We start from the raw sequence: 18189 nt of genomic DNA, 5'->3' as shown, positions 1-18189 counted from the left end.
TATTTTTATCCTTAACCTGTTTTTCTTTGCCCAAGTTAAAACTGGAACATTTCAAGTACTTACAGAGAATTACTTTTTGCAGGGAGGACAGTGAGTTGTTACTGCTCAATTCAACACATACATGAATCTCATACCTAATTTGCATAATTTGGAGAAAACCCTGAGGAGGGTTCCATCTCTTAGTAATTCCTGGATTTTTTCCATTCAGTCTTAGAACAGATTCCTATTTCTTTGATTAAGTACCAGGTATGAACCTTCAATTTGTAAAGTTCTGTTATACAGAAAGTGTTTACTTTTAAAGTCTCATGTAAATTTCATAAATTTTTGGTATCCAAGGATCTAGAACTATTTAGTTACAAAATTATATTGTTGGGTTAAGGTTTAAATGCATTTGTGATGCAATTCCTTGATAACAAATACTTCTAGCAGAGAACAATCTGCAAAGCACTATTGGAAGCACTTTAACATTATTTCAAACTCAAGGTAATTATAGGGTGGGTACTATTATATTACAGATGAGAAAACTAGGTAAGAGATGCGATGACATGGGCTGGGGATATAGCTCAGTGGGTGGAGTCCTTGCCTTTCATGTACAAGGCCCTAGGTTCAATCCCCAGCACCAAAAAAAAAAAAGCAATGACATGACTTGTTCAGAGTCAACCAGCTAGTAAGTGATAGAGCTGGGGTCTAATCTTATAACCAGTAATTGTATGATCCCTGAAGGGTATTAAGGGAATCAAGTTTACTTTTGGATGTTCCATTGGACATAGATATTCATTCCAATTTGTGGAAATATTTCAGTTAGAGGTATACCCAGGCTTGTATCTATCCAAAAAAGAGGTCTTCTTGACTGCCATTTTTCACTTTTTTTTTTTGTTCTTCAATGTAAATAAATACAGTGTGGATATAGGGACACACTCCTGTCTCTGATATAAAGAACTGTGATGTATCAATAAACCACATTTCTCCCCCCTTCCTGGAAATATCCTTGAGTCTATAGGATACATCTCAAACCCAATTTCCACTCCCAACAAAATCATTCCATTGATATGAATAACTTGGGGCTGGAGATGTGGCTCAATTGGTAGAGTGCTTACCTCATATGCACAAGACCCTGGGTTCAATCCTCAGCATATATATATATAAAAATAAAGCTATTACAGGTACTGTATTCTCTTTCTGTACTTCATGAATAGTACCTGCCTTTTTGTTGAATCCAGAGCTTTGCACATGCTAGGCAAGCACTCTGCCATTGAGCTACATCCTCTGTCCTTTCATTTTCAGACAAGGTCTCACCAAGTTACCCAATCTGGCCTTGAATTTGTGATCCTCTTGCCTCAGCACCCTAGCAGCTGGTGCACACTACCGCATGTGGTTCCCATTCTTTTAAGTTTTGTGACAGGGTCTTACTAAGATACCCAGGCTGTCCTCAAATTTGAGATCCTCCTGCCTCATCCTCCCTAGTAGCATAGATTACAGGTATAGGCCACCACACCCACCTGACTTTCTTTTCTCTATGCTTTGAACAAAAACAGAGATGAGCATGTGTGCCCACTCTTTCAATAAATTTTCTTTAAAATAATTTTGTCAGGACTTTCTTGAGGCTTTAACATTTCCTCTGTTCATAGATGGATGAGGGATCTTTATCAGTGACTTCTGGATTAAGATGTTTGGGAAGAACCTAAAACAAATATTGTGCTCTCCTGAGAGAAAGCAAGTAACCATTTGCCTGATTAGTGTATGTCTCTATGTAGAGGTGGTCATAAGTAGAATGTTTTCAGGGCTGGGAGATGTACAGAGCTCAGTGGTAGAGCATCTCTTTCTTTTTTTTTTTTTTTTTTTTAGCTTGTAGGAGGCCTTGGGTTCAGTTTCAAGCACCACTACATAAAAAAATATTTTTTTTTAAAGATGCTTATGTAGTCTTTAGGGAAATTTGGCTGATCTCAGATAAATCTTACCTGGAAGACTGATCAATAAAGTGCCACTGGGTTAGAAACTGATGTAAAGGGGACTAGACTGTCTCTGAATTGTGAACCCTTTAGTCATTCTTCCTGGAATGCAGGGAAGTTTCTCTACTGTGTCTTGAAAGCTGCCAGAATGAAAACATAAGAGCACTTAAAGCAGACCTCTTAAGAGCAAAGGGTTGGTTATGGCTGTTTCCTCTCTAAAGCCCCAAGGATAACGTAGCCCTCTTCTCTTCCCCCTTTACAAACAACATCTTCTGCCAAGAATACCACAGCCCACCAGCTGAACTGGACCAGCAGCACTCCTGAAGAAGAGAATGTCCAACACAGAGAGGCTTGCAGCTCTGGCTGGCCCCTGTATAAAGTCATCTTAGAAAACCTGAGTTGGAAATTTTTATGGTTTGGGGTTGGTGCTAGTACAAAGAAAACAAGGAACAGGAAACTGCTTACCTATTACCTTATTCCAAATCTGAAGGATACTTTGCCCTTCCCATAGGAAAAGATGCTTTGGCTTGGCCTGATAACTGTACTGGGCAATGAATAGGGAGGACCCTAGGGACTAGCCCATGTCACCAACTTTAACCACATGCTTGAAATATCACCTCCAAAGAAAAGCTAAATTATAAGCCTTGCTATGTTGCAGTGGCCTTTGGGTATAGGACTGTTCCCACGTGAAAACAAAGCTGTGATTTCAGGTAGAGACTTACTGGGACATAAAATAGATGGGTGCCTTTAGAATAGGGACAATGCCAGGGATGGGTACAAAGGATCTTCTGCCAGCCAGCAAGAAAAGGGGCAGCACTGAGGCCTGACAGTTGCACCTGGCTTTGATTAGCACTTAAATCACTGGCTTTTTGACAGGGGCTGGTGGTTCTATACAGTGCAGCTTAAGGCCACAATGAGCATGAGGAATCAGATTTTAAGAGAATCCATAATATTACTGGTGGTGCACACCATAATCCCAGCAGAAGGATCACAAGTTTGAAGCCAGCCTGAGCTATTTAGGGAGACTATATCAAAATAAAAAGGGCAGGGATTATAGCCAAGTGCTACAGCACCTGCCTAGAATGCAGGAGACCCTGAGTTCTATCCCCAGTATCTTAAGGGGAAAAAAAAAAAAACAAAGGAACATTGGGAACTGCTTTCCTCATAGCCCATCTGCATGCACAGGCCTGGACTGGAGGCCTAAAGGATAGCAAAGGATCTTCAGGGTCCAAGCTCTGAGCCTTCTAGGGACACTTCTTACATAGCAGATGTGCTTTTTGTTACAAAAATAGGAACAATCATGAAAGATAATTTGGTAAACACAAAATGGTAGAAGGAGACATGAGTCATCTTACAACCTGAGATGTCGCAAACAGCTGGTTTAAGGCGAAACTATTATAGCCAGGATGATGAGTCATAGTTGGTTTTACTGAAAAAAAAAATAGAAGAGCTCCTGTCACACAGCCATCATTGGAACATGGGCCATCTTTGCAGTGAAAGGAACATACCCACAGGTGGCACAGGCCCCAGATCCATAAGTATAGGGATCCTAAGATACATAATGTCTGGGAGTGGAATCTGCAGTGGCCACTTACAAGCTTTGGCAAGATTTGCCATCTGGTGACCCTTTTCCTCCGGTGGTTTTGCTTCTGTCCCCTCCCCAGAGCAGGTTGGTATTTATTACTACATTGCTAATGGCCTACTCCCATTCATCAACTAGCCATGGTCACTTAGTATCTAATGGGTGTCAAGTTGCATGTTTTGCCCTGCTCAACAATTGAAACTGAAAAGATCCACCTTTTGCATCTCTGGAGACAGAACTTGGTTGAGTAGGAGATTGTAGGCACTTGGGTTTTCTTTTGTGTAAATCTAAGTTAGGAAATTTTCCTATCCTCACAGCGGGCCTCAGAGAGAACCCAGGGCAGGAATGAGGCAGTCAGAGCCCATAAAGTGCCAAGCATTTTTTAGTTTTTCCACTGAAGTTTCCAAATAAAACTGGAGGCTCCCCACTTTACAGATTACTATACTGAAATAAAGTAACTCAACAGGAAGAATGTATCTCCCAGCACACACCTACTGTGGATAGGTCAGCATTCTTAGAACATGGTCAAAGGGAAAGGAAAACAACAGCTTTAGGAGGATGAGATTTTTTGATGCCAGCTTCCATAGGGATGCAAGAGCTTTAGTCACCAGGCCCACACAGCTCAAGGTTGATGCCTTTACTGCCAATTGTCCCTTCATTAAACCAGGGGAGGGCCAAGAAGAGCAGGCCCCTAAGTGACATTTGCCAGGGAAAATGAGGTTGGAGTGCCATATTTAAGAATAATTTTTTGACTGACTAGCCTACAAGGCTGGGAAAGTAGAATGGAGGCTGGGACCAGCTGGGCTGTATTCTGAAGAGGCATACATGTCTAACACTGTCAAAGGAAAAAGCTGTGATTCACATGCCAAGTCTAGGTAAAAAATCAGCTCAAATTTATTAGGAGCCAATAGTCTAATTTTTATTTTCAGTTCCTTGATTTCCAAGAGCCTCTGTGTTTAAATGATAATCTCGTTTTGTTTGCAGTACTGGGGATTTAACCTGGTGGTGCTTCACTGGGTAGGAGATTGTAGACACTTGGGTTTTCTTTTGTGTAAATCTAAGTTAGGACATTTTCCTATCCTCACAGTGTGGCCTCAGAGAGAACCCAGGGCAGGAATGAGGGTTGGTAATAGCTACATCCTGAGCCCTTTTTTAAATTTTGTGATGGTCTCACTAAGTTATCCAGAAGGGGCTTGAATTTGCTATCTCCTTCCTAAACCTCCTGAGTTGCTAGGATTACAGGTATGTGCCATAGCTTCTGGCTCAGGTAATGGTCTTTTTTACTCCACCTCTTCAATGGCTCAGGCCCACCTCCATTCCTGACAAGCACATGGGAAAGACTTTGCCCTACTGCTGACACTCAGAGAAAACCTCCCAAACAAAAGTGTAAGAGTCAGTCAGCATGCCACCACACAGCTCCAGGAGTCCTAACTTTCAGAAAGAGCACAGTGAACCTCAAGGAAAAAACAGTGTTGCCTGACTTACTTTTCATTTTATTTATACACATGCAAAATTACGGCAGACTTTTTTTCTTAGCAGTGCACTCAGTAATTGTTAAAGCAATTTTGTTGACTAAATGTCTGTTTTAAGTTCTAAAACTCTTACCTCTGAAGATCTGTACTTATTCTTTCTCCTACAGAACCGAAAGTTATTGCTAAACTAGTCAAGAATAAGAGCCAGGTGAGGTGACTACAACCCCAGCAATTCAAGTTTTGCAAATTCAAGACTAGCCTAGGTGACTTAGCAAGATCCTGTTGCAATTTTTTTTTAAGATGGGGAGGGGAGCTGGGGGTGTACTTCAGTGGTAAGAGTGCCTCTGGGTTCAATCCCCAGTACCTGGGGCGGGCGGGGGAGATGAATGAGAGCCATGATTAGTTAGACATCATAGGTCACAGAGGCCTCAGACATCCAGAAATTGACAGTCTCCTTCCAGACACATTCTGCTGGGCAAGACTCTTTATTGATTGATTGACTGATTTAGGTACTGGAGATCCTAAAATACTTAATCTCTTGTTTTGTTTTGTTTGCAGTACTGGGGATTTAACCCAGTGGTGCTTCATCACCAGTGGCACTTAATCACTGAGCTATTACCAACCCTTTTATTTTTAATTTTGAGACAGAGTCTTGCTAAATTGCTGAGGCTGGTCTCAAACTTGGAATTCTCCTGTCTTACCCTCGTAAGAGACTGGGATTAGAGACATGCACCATTGCACCCAGTTAGCAGAAACCGTTTTGAACTGGAGAAGTGAGTAACACAAGTCACCTGACAGAGTGATAGAAAATTCAAGACGGGACAGTATGCATTTACTACAGATACCAAAGCATCAGAGCACAGGCAATGATTCTTCCCAGTGCCCACAGATAGGTAAGCCGCTGTTCCAAGTGGATCTTGGAAAAGTTCAGAGAGAATCCTTACCGCTGATAAGGTAAAAGAATGATTGGGTGACTCTAAGGAATATTTCTGAAAGCAATTTTGTAGATATAACTTGAATAACATGAGAGAGCATCACTGTTAGCTGAACATCTCAACTGTATAAGTTAGTTCTTCTTTTCATAAAGTCTGAGACGTGTCTTTAACAGAAAACATCCTCTTTTAGTCATTACTTGAAGGTTTATACTTTACTGTGTCCCTTCATATCATTTTACGTATTCTCATCCCAACTCTTGGGCAGAACTGTATATGTAAAGGTCAGAATCTTGCAGCTTGCATGTGGTATGAGCTCCTGTTTCAAAGCCAATCATGGGCCATTTTACCTACACAAGGAATGCTACAACATAAAAATTTAAATTTCTTTGCTATTTTCTTTTCCAGAAATACATGAAGAATGAAAATTTAAAATATTCACTTTATACATGAGGTTACTACCAATTGTAAAAGTAAGATGAGACCAGGCACAGGGGCATACACCTGTAATCCCAGCACCTGGGGGTGCTGACACAGGAGGATTGCAAGTTCAAGGCCAGCCTCAGCAACTCAAGGCCCTAAGAAACTTAGTGAGACCCTGTCTCAAAATAAAAAAGTAAATTTAAAAAAGGGATGGGGATGTGGCTTAGTGGTAAAGCACCTCTGGGTTCAATCCCCAGTACCAAAATAAGTAAATAAATAAAAAGTAAGATGAGAGGTCAGGCTCAGTGGCTCACACCTCCAGCAACTGGAAACTGAAGCAGAAGGACCATATGTTGGAGGCCAGCTTCAGCAACTTAGCAAGACCCTATGTCAAAATAAAGGAGGCTGGGCGGGGGTGTTGTGGCTCAGTGGTAGAGCATTTGCCTCACTCGTATGAGGCTCTGGGTTCGATCCTTAGCACCACATAAAAATAAATAAATAAAAATATTGTGTCCATCTACAACTAAAAAAAAAATTTTTTTTTAATTTTAAGGGCTGGGATTGTGGCTCAGCAGTAGAGTGCTCACCTCCCACATGTGAGACCCTGGGTTCGATCCTCAGCACCACATAAAAATAAATAAGAGAAATAAAAATATTGTGTCCAACTACAATTAAAAAATAAATATTTTTTTAAAATTTTAAATAAAATAAAAAGGGCTAGGGATATAGCTCAGGGTTCATAGTCCCTGGGGTTCAGTCTCCGGTACTACAAATAAATAAATAAATAGGTAGATTTATAGATAAATAATACACTGTAGTTAACTAGAGTGTAGAATTCTTTAAAAATAAACTGAGGGCTGGGGATGTGGCTCAAGTGGTAGCGCGCTCGCCTGGCATGTGTGCGGCCCGGGTTCGATCCTCAGCACCACATACAAACGAAAATGTTGTGTCTGCCAAAAACTTAATAAATAAATAAATATTTAAAAAATAAATAAATAAAAATAAACTGAAAGATAGGGTTGGCTGGGGGTATAACTCAGTGGTAGGGTACTTGCCTCATATGACCCAGGCCTCTGGGTTCAATTTCCAACACCAAAAACTAAATAAACAATCAAACTAAACGAGATTGGGGAAAATCAACTTTTTATGCAAGGAAAGGCTATTTCATTGGAACTTACATATAGAAAATAAAATCCAAGGGCTGGAATGTAGCTTAATTGGTAGAGTACTTATTGCTTTGGGTTCAATCTCCAGCACAAAAAAAAAAAAAAAAGAAAGAAAAATCCATGAGAAATCTATGGGAATTTCATTTTAAAAGTGAATAATCACACAGATGTTTTCCCATTCTGTAATGTAATTTTTTAAATCTCACACAAAGTTGTACAAATAATCAGAATGGAAAAAATCTAGGCTGCATTTGAGGGGAAAAAAGACCAAGTCAAGGAGCACTGTGCTTGGCCTTCAAACTTACTCTCCTGATCCTTGTCATGCTTCTCTGTAGTAGGTATTTCTGTGATCTCCATTATTCAAGCAAGTTTAAGTAAGGAAAGAAGTAGCTTGTCCAAAGTTACAGATCAGAGAGCCTGACTTAACTCAGTCCATCTCATGATCATTAGGGAGACTAGAACTGGGAGCTGCATAGAGATGTGGCCCATACAAGGGAAGATGCTTGGCCTTCATCCAAAAGTATAACTTCTCTGCCCACAGACACCAGCTCTACTTTATTTATTTACCAGCTCTACCTGTTTTCACCAATTAAGTTAAGGCAGGTTTCATAACTATTGCCAGTGCCTATCAATGATGAGTGACTCTTTCTGTGTTAGACTTGCATTGCTACCCTTAAATGAAGCCTCAATCCCACTATGATTTGAGGTACATATGTAATAGTGGGAACTAAATGAAAGGAACAGGAAGAGGGTTCAAAACAGGTACATTAATTAAAGGGAGAATATTAATACCAAAATTTCAAAGCAGAGCAGATTTATACTGTATTTCTTGAGAGACTGTGCAAGACAGTTCCTCAAGTCTAGAAGACCCAAGTTTTACCCAGCAGCCTGGGAGACCTGGACAATCTACAAATCATCTGGCTGGCTGGACAAAGCCAAAGAATCTCCTATGAGTGAATTTTACTTGTTTTTTGAGTTTTTTTGTTTTTGTTTTTTGTCTGCAGTGCTGGGAATGAAACCTAAGGCCCCAAGAATGCTAGATAAGCACTCTACCACTGAGCTACACCCCTGGCCCTCAATGAATTTTAAAATAAGGCCAGATACTATTTTTTTTTTTGTACTAGGTATTGAACTCACAGGTGCTTTACCACTGAGCTAAATCCCTGGCCCTTTATATTTTGAGGGTCCCACTAAGTTGCTTAGGGCCTTGCTAAGTCGCTGAAGCTGGCCTCGAATTTGTCATGTTCCTGCGTCAGCCTCCCCAGCCACTAGGATTATAGGTGCACACCACCGCAGTGGGCAGCCAGATACTTTATTGTAAACTGCCTCTTCCCATGAGCTAGCTAGCTCATGAGTACCTTAGCCCACAATGTGATTCTCATTTCCTACACAAAGATAGGTATATAATGACAGTGAAGAATAGAATGGTATAAATAAGGAATTTCATGTAGAAATAAGGAAATAAAAGATCTGATTTGCCTTAGTCAGAAAAAAAGGCAAAAAAAAAAAAAAAAAAAACCCAACCAGAATCACACTTACAGGTATACTGTTGAAAATCCAAACTATAAAATTCATTACCTGCCACTATTACAACATTTACAAAAAAAGGACATCTTGAACAAAGGCTTATATGATGTTGACGAAATCATCTTGGAGTGCATGATTTATAAATACATAAATATCCATGCATACTTTTACAGTGGTAGCTACTGGAAGAATAATGACTTCTATAAGCCAATCTAGACATTCCTTTTTCATTCCAACTGCCTCTACCAGGAGTCTAGAGCTGCTGTGGTCACTGTCACATTCATTCCAGCCTCCTCTCTAAGCCTGTGGCCCATGATGAAAATGTGATACATCTTCTCCTTAGCTTTGATGCTGAGAGGGAAAAAAAGAAAAGGTTATATAGCCATGCAGTCCAGTGAATCGAATTCATCTTCATAAATTAAAATATAGCAGTGATATAATATTTATGTACTATCCAGATGGTAAGTCTACTCAGAAATTATTAATATTTTACTACATACAGAAATTTTAGCAAAACATTGACCACATCATCCATTTCGAAGCCAGAATCTAATTTTCTTGTCTTGTCTCTTGCAATCTATAAATGTTCACAATTTAAAGCGGTAACGGAAATACTTGAAATGCACCTTCATGCTCTCCAGTGAAGGGTTCTAAAAGCAGAATCACACAAACACTTTTTGGTCTAAATTAAAAGTAGATTCAGGTAGTAATTCACAACATCTCACACTGAGTCAGGGTATTTAGGAGATGTGAAGGTTATATATTTCTGGAGTTCACACTATTACAAACTGTAAAAGCATGTCTTCAAATAGTGGTGAACTGAAGCAGATATATTCTTTCTGGGGACTCTCTAGCACCTTTGGTAAATTTAAACTTGGCTTTAGACAAATTTTAAGCAGGGTGTGTGTGAAGAAATCACTTTGGCTGTCACCTTGTATTTGAGTGGATTTCCTTAACATTTAGCAATGAATCAATCTGAGAGTCTTTTGAGTAATCAGAGATTTCAAGGTATGACCTATTTCTTAGCTAAGCCAGTCTTTTTAAGCGATGATAAAATGAAATTCCTCAACAAAAGCAAAATATAAGAAATCTTTCTCCTTTTGGAAGAATTCAGTTATCACCTAAAAAAACAGTCTAAAGAAGAATAGTCCTCTCAGTTATCTCTCAGATTTCCAACAGGACAGACCCCCAACTACAACAGTACATCAGTTGCCACTGATATAGGTTGCTAAAAGTACAGTGTTTTGATACTAGGGATTGAACCCAGAGCTTTACCGCTGAGCTACATCCCCATCCCTTTTTATTTTCTATTTTAAGACAGTTGCCCAGACTAGCCTCAAACTTGTGATCCTCCTGCCTCAGCCTCTGGAGTTGCTGGTATTACAGGCATGCACCACCATGCCCAGCCACAGTACAGTCTTTTCCACAAGGTACTAGCAATTGATTCAACCATCCTGGGCACTAGATGAAAATATTGGCTTCTTTTGACTTCTAACAGATTAAAAGTAGCTTCACTGAGCATATTTTTTATCTTGAGATGTAAGATCTCCTCTGTATTAATGAGTCTGACAGATTGAATTTGTTTTAGATATTCAGCAATACTTGTCAATACTTAGAACATGGCTACTCTCACCAAAGCATTACCTCAGAGCTTACCAAGACTGGGCATAATGCATAAAAAAAGTGCCTCTTGAAATGTAGGCACACTGGTTTTTCTAACTTTTTTTCCACATTTCATCTATGGTCCCTTTTCATACTGCAGTTTTTCCTCTTGGGAATATACAAATATTCTCAGGAAAAATTGACCAAATAATTAAGTTTGACAACTTGTTTGAGCCAGTAAGGACAGCTTCCTAGTCAATCACTCCTTTCTCCGTTATTAAGACACTATCTTGGAAATATTAACTCTGACAGTCATGGCAATGCCACTCTTCCCTTAGTCAGCTGCTCCTCTTTGTTAATTATCACTTTTTAACAGGTGAGCTGGGCAACCACACATGCTTCAAGCAGGTGCTTCTGGATAGTGGTTGGATAATCAAGATTGTTTGCTCAATATATTTGTGTTTGAAACCCTCTTTCACAAGAGAAAATCATACACTGCAACTGTTTATCAAATCCCACCTGTCAAAGACCAATACTCATTTCTCATATTAAAAAAAAAAAAAAAGGTTGAACAGACCACAGAAATGTACTTGCCTCAAAATTGCAGAATAGCCAAAAAGTATTTTTAAAATCTTACTGAGGGCTTAAGTCTCTAAGTCATCATCACTGTCTGGCCTTGAGATACCAACAATGCCAGGCGATCACTTCCACTTGCTAGCTAGCTTTAAAACCCAACTGATCTCTAATTTTAGAGCTAAGAATCAATTCTGGGCAGTACAACAATGGACATTTTCAGGTGTATGGCTTAACATCAGGGTTTTTTCCCCGACTCAGGGCTGGCACTATTGCCTAATGTTTCACAGCTTCTTCTATAACATGCAGAAACTGCAGATAAGGGGCAAAACTGCTGTGTAGGCCCTGTGGCTCTTTCCAGTGTGTTTGCAGAGCGGTCTTCAGTGGAGGGGATAGTCATGGCACACAGGTGGATGGCCTGTTCTCAGGATGGGCTCATCTAGACGGGCTTTTGTTTTGTTAGTGGTGCTGAGACTGGAACTCAGAGCCTCATGAATGCTGGACAAGTGCTCTGCCACTGAGTCACATCCCCAGCCCCCTAGAAGAGTCTTAACTGCAAAACTCAAAGTACCCTCTAAGAATCTCACTTTTCAGGAGCAATGAATTTCATTTTCAGTATGACCAGAAGTCTAAAATTAAACTTGGTTACAAAGAAAACATTAGTTTCATATAAAGGAAGTTAAAACACACCTAATCCGTAAAAGTATAGAATTATGGCCCCCATGCAGGCTTTTTCCAGGTAGCACTGCTTTTAGGAATGATAAGCCCAAGCCTGAGGATTCTGCTCTGGAGACTCGATTTATGTAAAGATAATATCAAAAAAGCATCCCAGGGCTGGGGGTGTGGCTCAGGCCGTAGCACGCTCGCCTGGCATGCGTGTGAGGCACTGGGTTCGTTTCTCAGCACTGCGCATAAATAAATAAAATAAAGGTCTATCAACAACTAAAAAAAATTTTTTTAAATCTTTTTTAAAAAAAGCATCCCAGGGCATGGGCTCTACACATTTTTAAAGGGAAAGACCCCTTTACAGTTTAGACATATCCTGCCAGGCATGGTGGCACACACATGTAATCCCAATGGCTCAGGAGGCTGAGGCAGGAGGATCTAGAGTTCAAAGCCAGCCTCAGCAATTGTGTGAGGCCCTAAGCAACTCAGCGAGACCCTATCTCTAAATGAAATACACAAAAGGGCTGGGGAATGCCCCTGGTTTCAATCCCAGGTACCAAAAACAACCCCACAGTTTAGACAGATCCTTCCCAATGTATACACACTTCTATGGATAATGTTGAGGACATGAAAATCTCTTTAGTCTCTTTCTGGGATCTACAGCCCAAATATCATGGAGTGTTCTAATGTCTAATAGCCCAGCAGGACTGGAAAGAGTATAGCTACTGTTCAGAAAACCAAGACAGAGAAGTAAAATGGCTAACTAACGTAAGAAAAGCAGATCTGAAGGACAGCCAAAAACACCTTAGGAACAAAAACAAGGAAAGACTGCCACAAGCAGTTAGAAAATGATGGATCACCCCTGCCTCATGGGGTACAGTCTGACAGCCAGCAACCATCTAGCTCCTTCCTGGCTGGCCCCCCTCACCACTCTGGAACACCTAAGGATTTTTTAAAGTATTATATGAAAGGCTCCAAAAAGTCCAAAACTACCAATTCACATGGCTCCCTGCTATATATTAGCAGCTGATTTTAAAAATAAAATAGCATCTCAAAAACCAACCTGAATCTTCTGACCCCAGGTTTAGATTAAAAAACTAATAAAAGAATGTTTTATTTTAAGGAAAACAAACCAGAAATCAAGTTTGGGAATAAAATGCCTTTCTAGGCAGCTGAGGATTCAACTATTCAAAAGAGGACCTCTTTATGTGCCCTGACCCCTAAAACATGCCAATTGGGGTGAAACAAGAGCTTACCTATGGCTGAAGATACAACTAAAAAGGGGCCAGAAGCTTTTTATTGCTTTGGTTAATTTTGGGAGTATTTTCTGAGTGCCTGTTGCAGTTATAAGGACTAAAACATCAGGCATCATCAATATCACAATCTGCTGGGGCAAATGCCCCAAGGAACTTTAGAAGATAAGGGAGCAATTAGTTTTGCTATATGAGGAGACTGGGAAAAATGTGAAAAATGCATGTTTTGAGGGTTATTCTGGAAAAGTAGCTGGGAAACCCCACCCCATCTCCTCCACAGCCCTATCCTCTCCATAGCTGCAGCTCCAGGGTACAGATACAAGACCCTAAGCAAGAGCTCACCTGTCCAATCCCAGAGCCTCAGGTTAAACCAACCCGGCAGACTAGGGAGCAGCTATGGGATCTGGACATTACTCTAGCCACATTCCTTATCAAGTCAGAGAGGCCAAACACCTGAAGGTCCAGCCCTCACCTGAAGGGGCACTGATGCACTAATTTGTTACCAACAAGATTTTTTAACAATTGGGAAATTTTTGCACTAGTCTAGCCAACAGTTTCCTTAAAATCAAGAAAAAAACTTAAAATGGAGTATACGTAGACAAACCAAAGAGGTTGAGTTTAGGTATTATTCCACCAACAATGCATAACTTATTAAGGTGGGTTGTTAGCTAGTTATAAAAATGTTTATACCAATTGCAGGGAAATAAAACTGAAAAGGCATAGAACTGTGGAATAATAAACAAGGTATTCAAAAACCAGTATACCCCAGGGCTTGGGTTATAGCTCAGAGGTAGAGTGCTTGCCTTGCATGTGTGAGGCACTAGGTTTGAGCCTCAGCACCACATGAAAAAATAAATTAATTAAATTAAGGTATTAAGTCCATCTACAAGAAAAAAAATAACATAAAAACCAGTATACCCCAATATGTGTCATCAAAGCAGGGACCATTAAATCTACACTTTTTCATCAAATGCACTTGGATATCCTGTTTACCTTTTTCATTAATTCACTTCTGGTAGTAAACTGTGGCAGGTCTTCCACTTCAATACCATCAGCCATTTCCATCACCTTGTCTAGAAGGTCTTTATTGTAACTGCACAATAAAAAGTAGTACGGTAAAAACCTTGGAAGAATTACTAGTCACTGTGGGTTAATAAGAAATTGCAAGTTACTAGACTATAAACTTAAATCTAGAAGTATTAAATTTTTCTTTTTTTAAAGAGCCAGAGTCTTACTGCTGGGCATGGTAACACACACCTGTAATCCCAGAAACTCAGGAGGCTGAGGCAGGAGGATCACAAGTTCAAGGCCAGCCTCAGCAACTTAGTGAGACCCTGTCTCAAAATAAAAATAAAAAAAGGTTAGGAATGTACTCAGTGGTAAAGTATCCCTAGGTTCAAACCCCAGTACGAGAGAGAGACAGAGAGAGAGAGAGAGAGAGAGAGAGAGAGAGAGAGAGAGAGAGAGAGAGAGAGACAGGCAGGCATAGGGTCTTGCTGTTATCCAGGCTGGCCTAGAACTCCTGTGCTCAAGTGATCCTCCTACCTCAGCCTCCTTAATAGTTGGGACTATAAGTACAGGCCATTGTGCTGGGTTCTTCTGTGGACTAATTTGATACTGTCAGGGAAACCTATATATATGTTCAGCACAAGGTTAGAAAATAGTTCTTCCTCTTTTGGGGTACAGAATTAGGCTTTGGAAATGCCAATAAGAGCAGATGTTTCAAGATTTTCAAAAACAGAGGCACCATATGTCTGGCAGTACATATTCATGAATATGGTATGAGGGCAAAAAAAATATTTTTTATTTTAAACATCTAGAATGTTGTCTAATGAAAACAGCATCACTTGTTCATTTGCTCAATTCTCTGACATCTGTCTAATCTTGAACCTATTAACCAAGAATACCCAGGGGTACATAGAAGGCAGAAAGGAGAGAAGTGTATGTCTGGGATGGGTTAATCTGGTATATCCTATTCTAATAAATCCCAATATCTGGGGTTGGGGGTGTAACTCAGTGCTAGAGCATGTGCTTAGCATGCAAGAGGCCCTGCATTCAACCTCCAGCACCAAAACCAAAACCAAAGCAAATCCAAGTGGGTTGACCTGGAGGGGTCATGTGACCAGAGTCAAGCAAGATACAGAAACCACCACCAAACCAAGTCATTCTTTTCTAACTTCAAGAAACTGTAAGAGGGTAGAAGGGATCCTCAAGATCTCTGCCTTCTTCATAATGGGGTCAAAAAAGGGTCAATCAGGCATTTCAAAAGCAGGACCTTGCTCTCTTGATGCAGTTGCCAAGAAGCAGTGGACTTTGGAACCTTCACAAAAAGATAAGTTCAAAAAAGTTCATTAAAGGGAAGGCAAAAAAGTAAACCTAGCTCCTGCTCAGGATCAAATAGTCTGGGGTTTGGGGAGACAAAGTCCTGGGACACAGATCCTACCATCGTGGTATAAAATCTACCAATCCTGCCAGAAGCTGCATGCCCTACAAAAATCACTTCCTCTCCCTCAGCCTCTTCATCTGATGGCGGGGGAGTCTTTTTCAGTCTATGCACTTTTGCCTTGTGAGTGAAAGGAGCAAATGGACTTAAAACGCACTCTGAAAAGGTAGTGATCTGAGCTAGTAATTAGTAATACTGATAAGAGCAATGTGGCAACTCTCGAGCCCACCGTGTACTAAGCTGTTCGTCTTTTAATTCCTGTAGCCATCATAACCACCCATTTACCAGATGAGGAAACTGAGGCTCAGAAAAAAATTAAGCATCTTTCCAAGGGGCTGCAAGGTGGAAAGGAGCCGGTGGAACAGCCAGTGCGATGGGAGGTTGGGGACGGGTTGAGTCTGGGACAGAGGTTTTGGGTCAGAGGGCTGAGGGTCGGCAGGCAGGGGGCAGGGTCAGCCGGCCGGCAGGGGTCCGCACCTGCAGCCCAGGAAAAGATGGTTGGCCCAGACCATGGAGAGGGACAGCAGCTGGTCCAGGCGGCCGCCGCCGTCGGGCGGGTCGCGGTAATCAGGCAGGTGGCGCAAGATGAATTCCATGCGGGCCTTCCATTGCTTCTCGCTCTCAGAGTAGGAGCGGAACTGCTCGGCGAAGTCGGCCGCTTGCCGCACCCCGGAAACCAGCTCCTCCACCGCTGCAGCCGCCTCGCCACCCACCATGGCTCGCGCTGCAGCCGAGGGCCGGATCCTCCCGCCGCTTTCCCGACGCACACCGCGCCACCGCCCGGCTGCTAGAGGGGCCCCGGCGGCACGCGACTGCTCTGGAGGACCGGCCTGGAGCGCCCTCGCCGGGCCCGGCGGCGTACCCCGGCTCTGCTCGCCGCGCCCGAGGCTTCCCTCACACCTCCGCAGCCTGCCGCGGCTGCCGAGTGGGTGTACTCTGGACTGCAAGGGCGGCTCGGGATCGACCCCACGGAGAACCGATGGGAAAACTGAGGTCCGCCAGTGGAGTCCAGGCACCCCCACCTCCAGTGGGCAGCTGGATGCCAAATAGAACTGTGCTGTGTCCTTTTTGCCCTGCGAGGTCTCCAGGCACCGCCCTATCCTGAGCGACAGCAGAGGCCTGTGCCACAGAGGGATGCCCTAATTTCTGGGGATCTATACATGTAGCTGCCTGGGGTCTCTCTTTGATTTATTCCCAGGGGTCTTAACACCCCACTCAGGTTGAGGCCTGAAGTAAGTAATCCATCCAATGAATACTTGCCAGACACTTTGCTAGGTGCTGAGGATAAACTAGAGCAAACTCAAAGCCCTGCTCTGGCAGCACATGCCTGTAATCCCAGCGGCTGGGGAGGCTGAGGCAGGAGGATCACAAGTTCAAAGCCAGCCTCAGCATTTGAACGAGGCCCTAAGCAACTTAGTGAAACCCCTTTAAGAAAGTAGATACGCATTCAAGGGATAATACAGGCCATCTCAAGAGTAAAATATATTTTGGGGAGATTCTCAACTCTTGGGGGGGGGGGGCAGTATTTAGGATTGAACCCAGGGACACTCTGCCACTGAACTACATTCCCAGACCTTGTTATTTTATTTTTGAGACAGACTCTCACTAAATTGTCCAGGCTGGATATGTAGGAATGATATCAGACTGGTGATCTCAAGACGGGTTCTGGTGGTTTGGTCAATCTCTTAGGCTAATATGGTCTTCATTATCTGATCAATAGATAGCACTTGAAAGTCTCCTGAATTACATGTTCCTCAAACTATGTTATCTCTCTTTGCTTAATCTCTTTAGGGTGATAATTAACAGTGTACAGGTAGATTTACAGATTTCCCAGGAATTTGGGAGTAACAGGCCTGGAAGGGAAGCGGATTTAGGGAATGATAGAACTTCTGAATTCAAATCTTTTCCTTGTCCTTCCTACCTACCTGTTTCTTATTTCTTCTACCTCATGAGGACTAGCACCAGGCTCAGCAACATCTGACTACATTAATAGGAAGGCATGCTACTCATACTCCAGCAAGAAGAGGTGTGAACAGAGTATGAAACCAAACACAGATGCAGCTTCTTCCCTGCAGTCTAGATTAGGTGCCCAGAGCTACAGTTCCTAAAATGCAGATCACACTTCCTTATAGTCTTATTAATATGGCAGATTCCCAAGCATGCTCAGAATCAAGGCTCCAGACAATTCACACCAAATGTGAAAAGCATTCAATAAACAGAAACAGTGGCAAATACCTAGAGTTCAGGGCCATCCTGGGCATCATATTGAGATCCCATCTCTAAAGAGAGAGAAAGAGAAAGGAAAGAAGGAAGGAAGGAAGAAAGAAAGACAAACAGTGTTGTCGAGGATTCTCTGAGTCAAATTCTTGGTCACCTGATTATACAGTGCAGAGGATGGACCAGAAACAGGAATCCAGACTTTGTGAACTGCAGCTATAGCTATACAGTCAACCCAACCTATAGGATGGGAAAATACTGAGGGTCATGCAGCAACTAATTTATTTAGCATAGTCTTTGGCAATCAATGATGCGGCATATGTATATACATACACATATATGCAAGCAAATTTAGACATGTGTTTTAAGAATGAGAAGCACATT

At 41.7% G+C, this 18189-nt stretch overlaps 1 protein-coding gene across 1 annotated transcript; it reads right to left on the bottom strand.

Annotated features, from left to right (window-relative positions):
* Nucleotides 1–3143: 3143 nt before the first annotated feature.
* Nucleotides 3144–16335, bottom strand: Cdkn2aipnl (CDKN2A interacting protein N-terminal like). Its single transcript, XM_026413107.2, has 3 exons — nucleotides 16066–16335; nucleotides 14139–14238; nucleotides 3144–9402 (listed from the first exon to the last, which is right to left on the bottom strand). The coding sequence occupies exons 1-3, from the start codon at nucleotides 16302–16304 to the stop codon at nucleotides 9391–9393; spliced, it is 351 nt and encodes a 116-aa protein (XP_026268892.1). The 5' UTR covers nucleotides 16305–16335; the 3' UTR covers nucleotides 3144–9390.
* Between the last annotated feature and the right edge of the window lie 1854 nt (nucleotides 16336–18189).

The sequence above is a fragment of the Urocitellus parryii genome, chromosome 1 (genome assembly GCF_045843805.1).
Source record: "Urocitellus parryii isolate mUroPar1 chromosome 1, mUroPar1.hap1, whole genome shotgun sequence".
NCBI lineage: Eukaryota > Metazoa > Chordata > Mammalia > Rodentia > Sciuridae > Urocitellus > Urocitellus parryii.
Note: the sequence above shows the minus strand (reverse complement) of the source record. Positions and strands in the feature narration are given on the sequence as shown.

Excerpts from the sequence above, each read along its gene's own strand:
- Cdkn2aipnl (XM_026413107.2), bottom strand. The coding sequence starts at position 16,304 with ATGGTGGGTGGCGAGGCGGCTGCAGCGGTGGAGGAGCTGGTTTCCGGG. Across the intron at positions 14,239-16,065 it reads CATCTTTTCCTGGGCTGCAG|TTACAATAAAGACCTTCTAG; the intron begins GTGCGGACCCCT and ends TTTATTGTGCAG.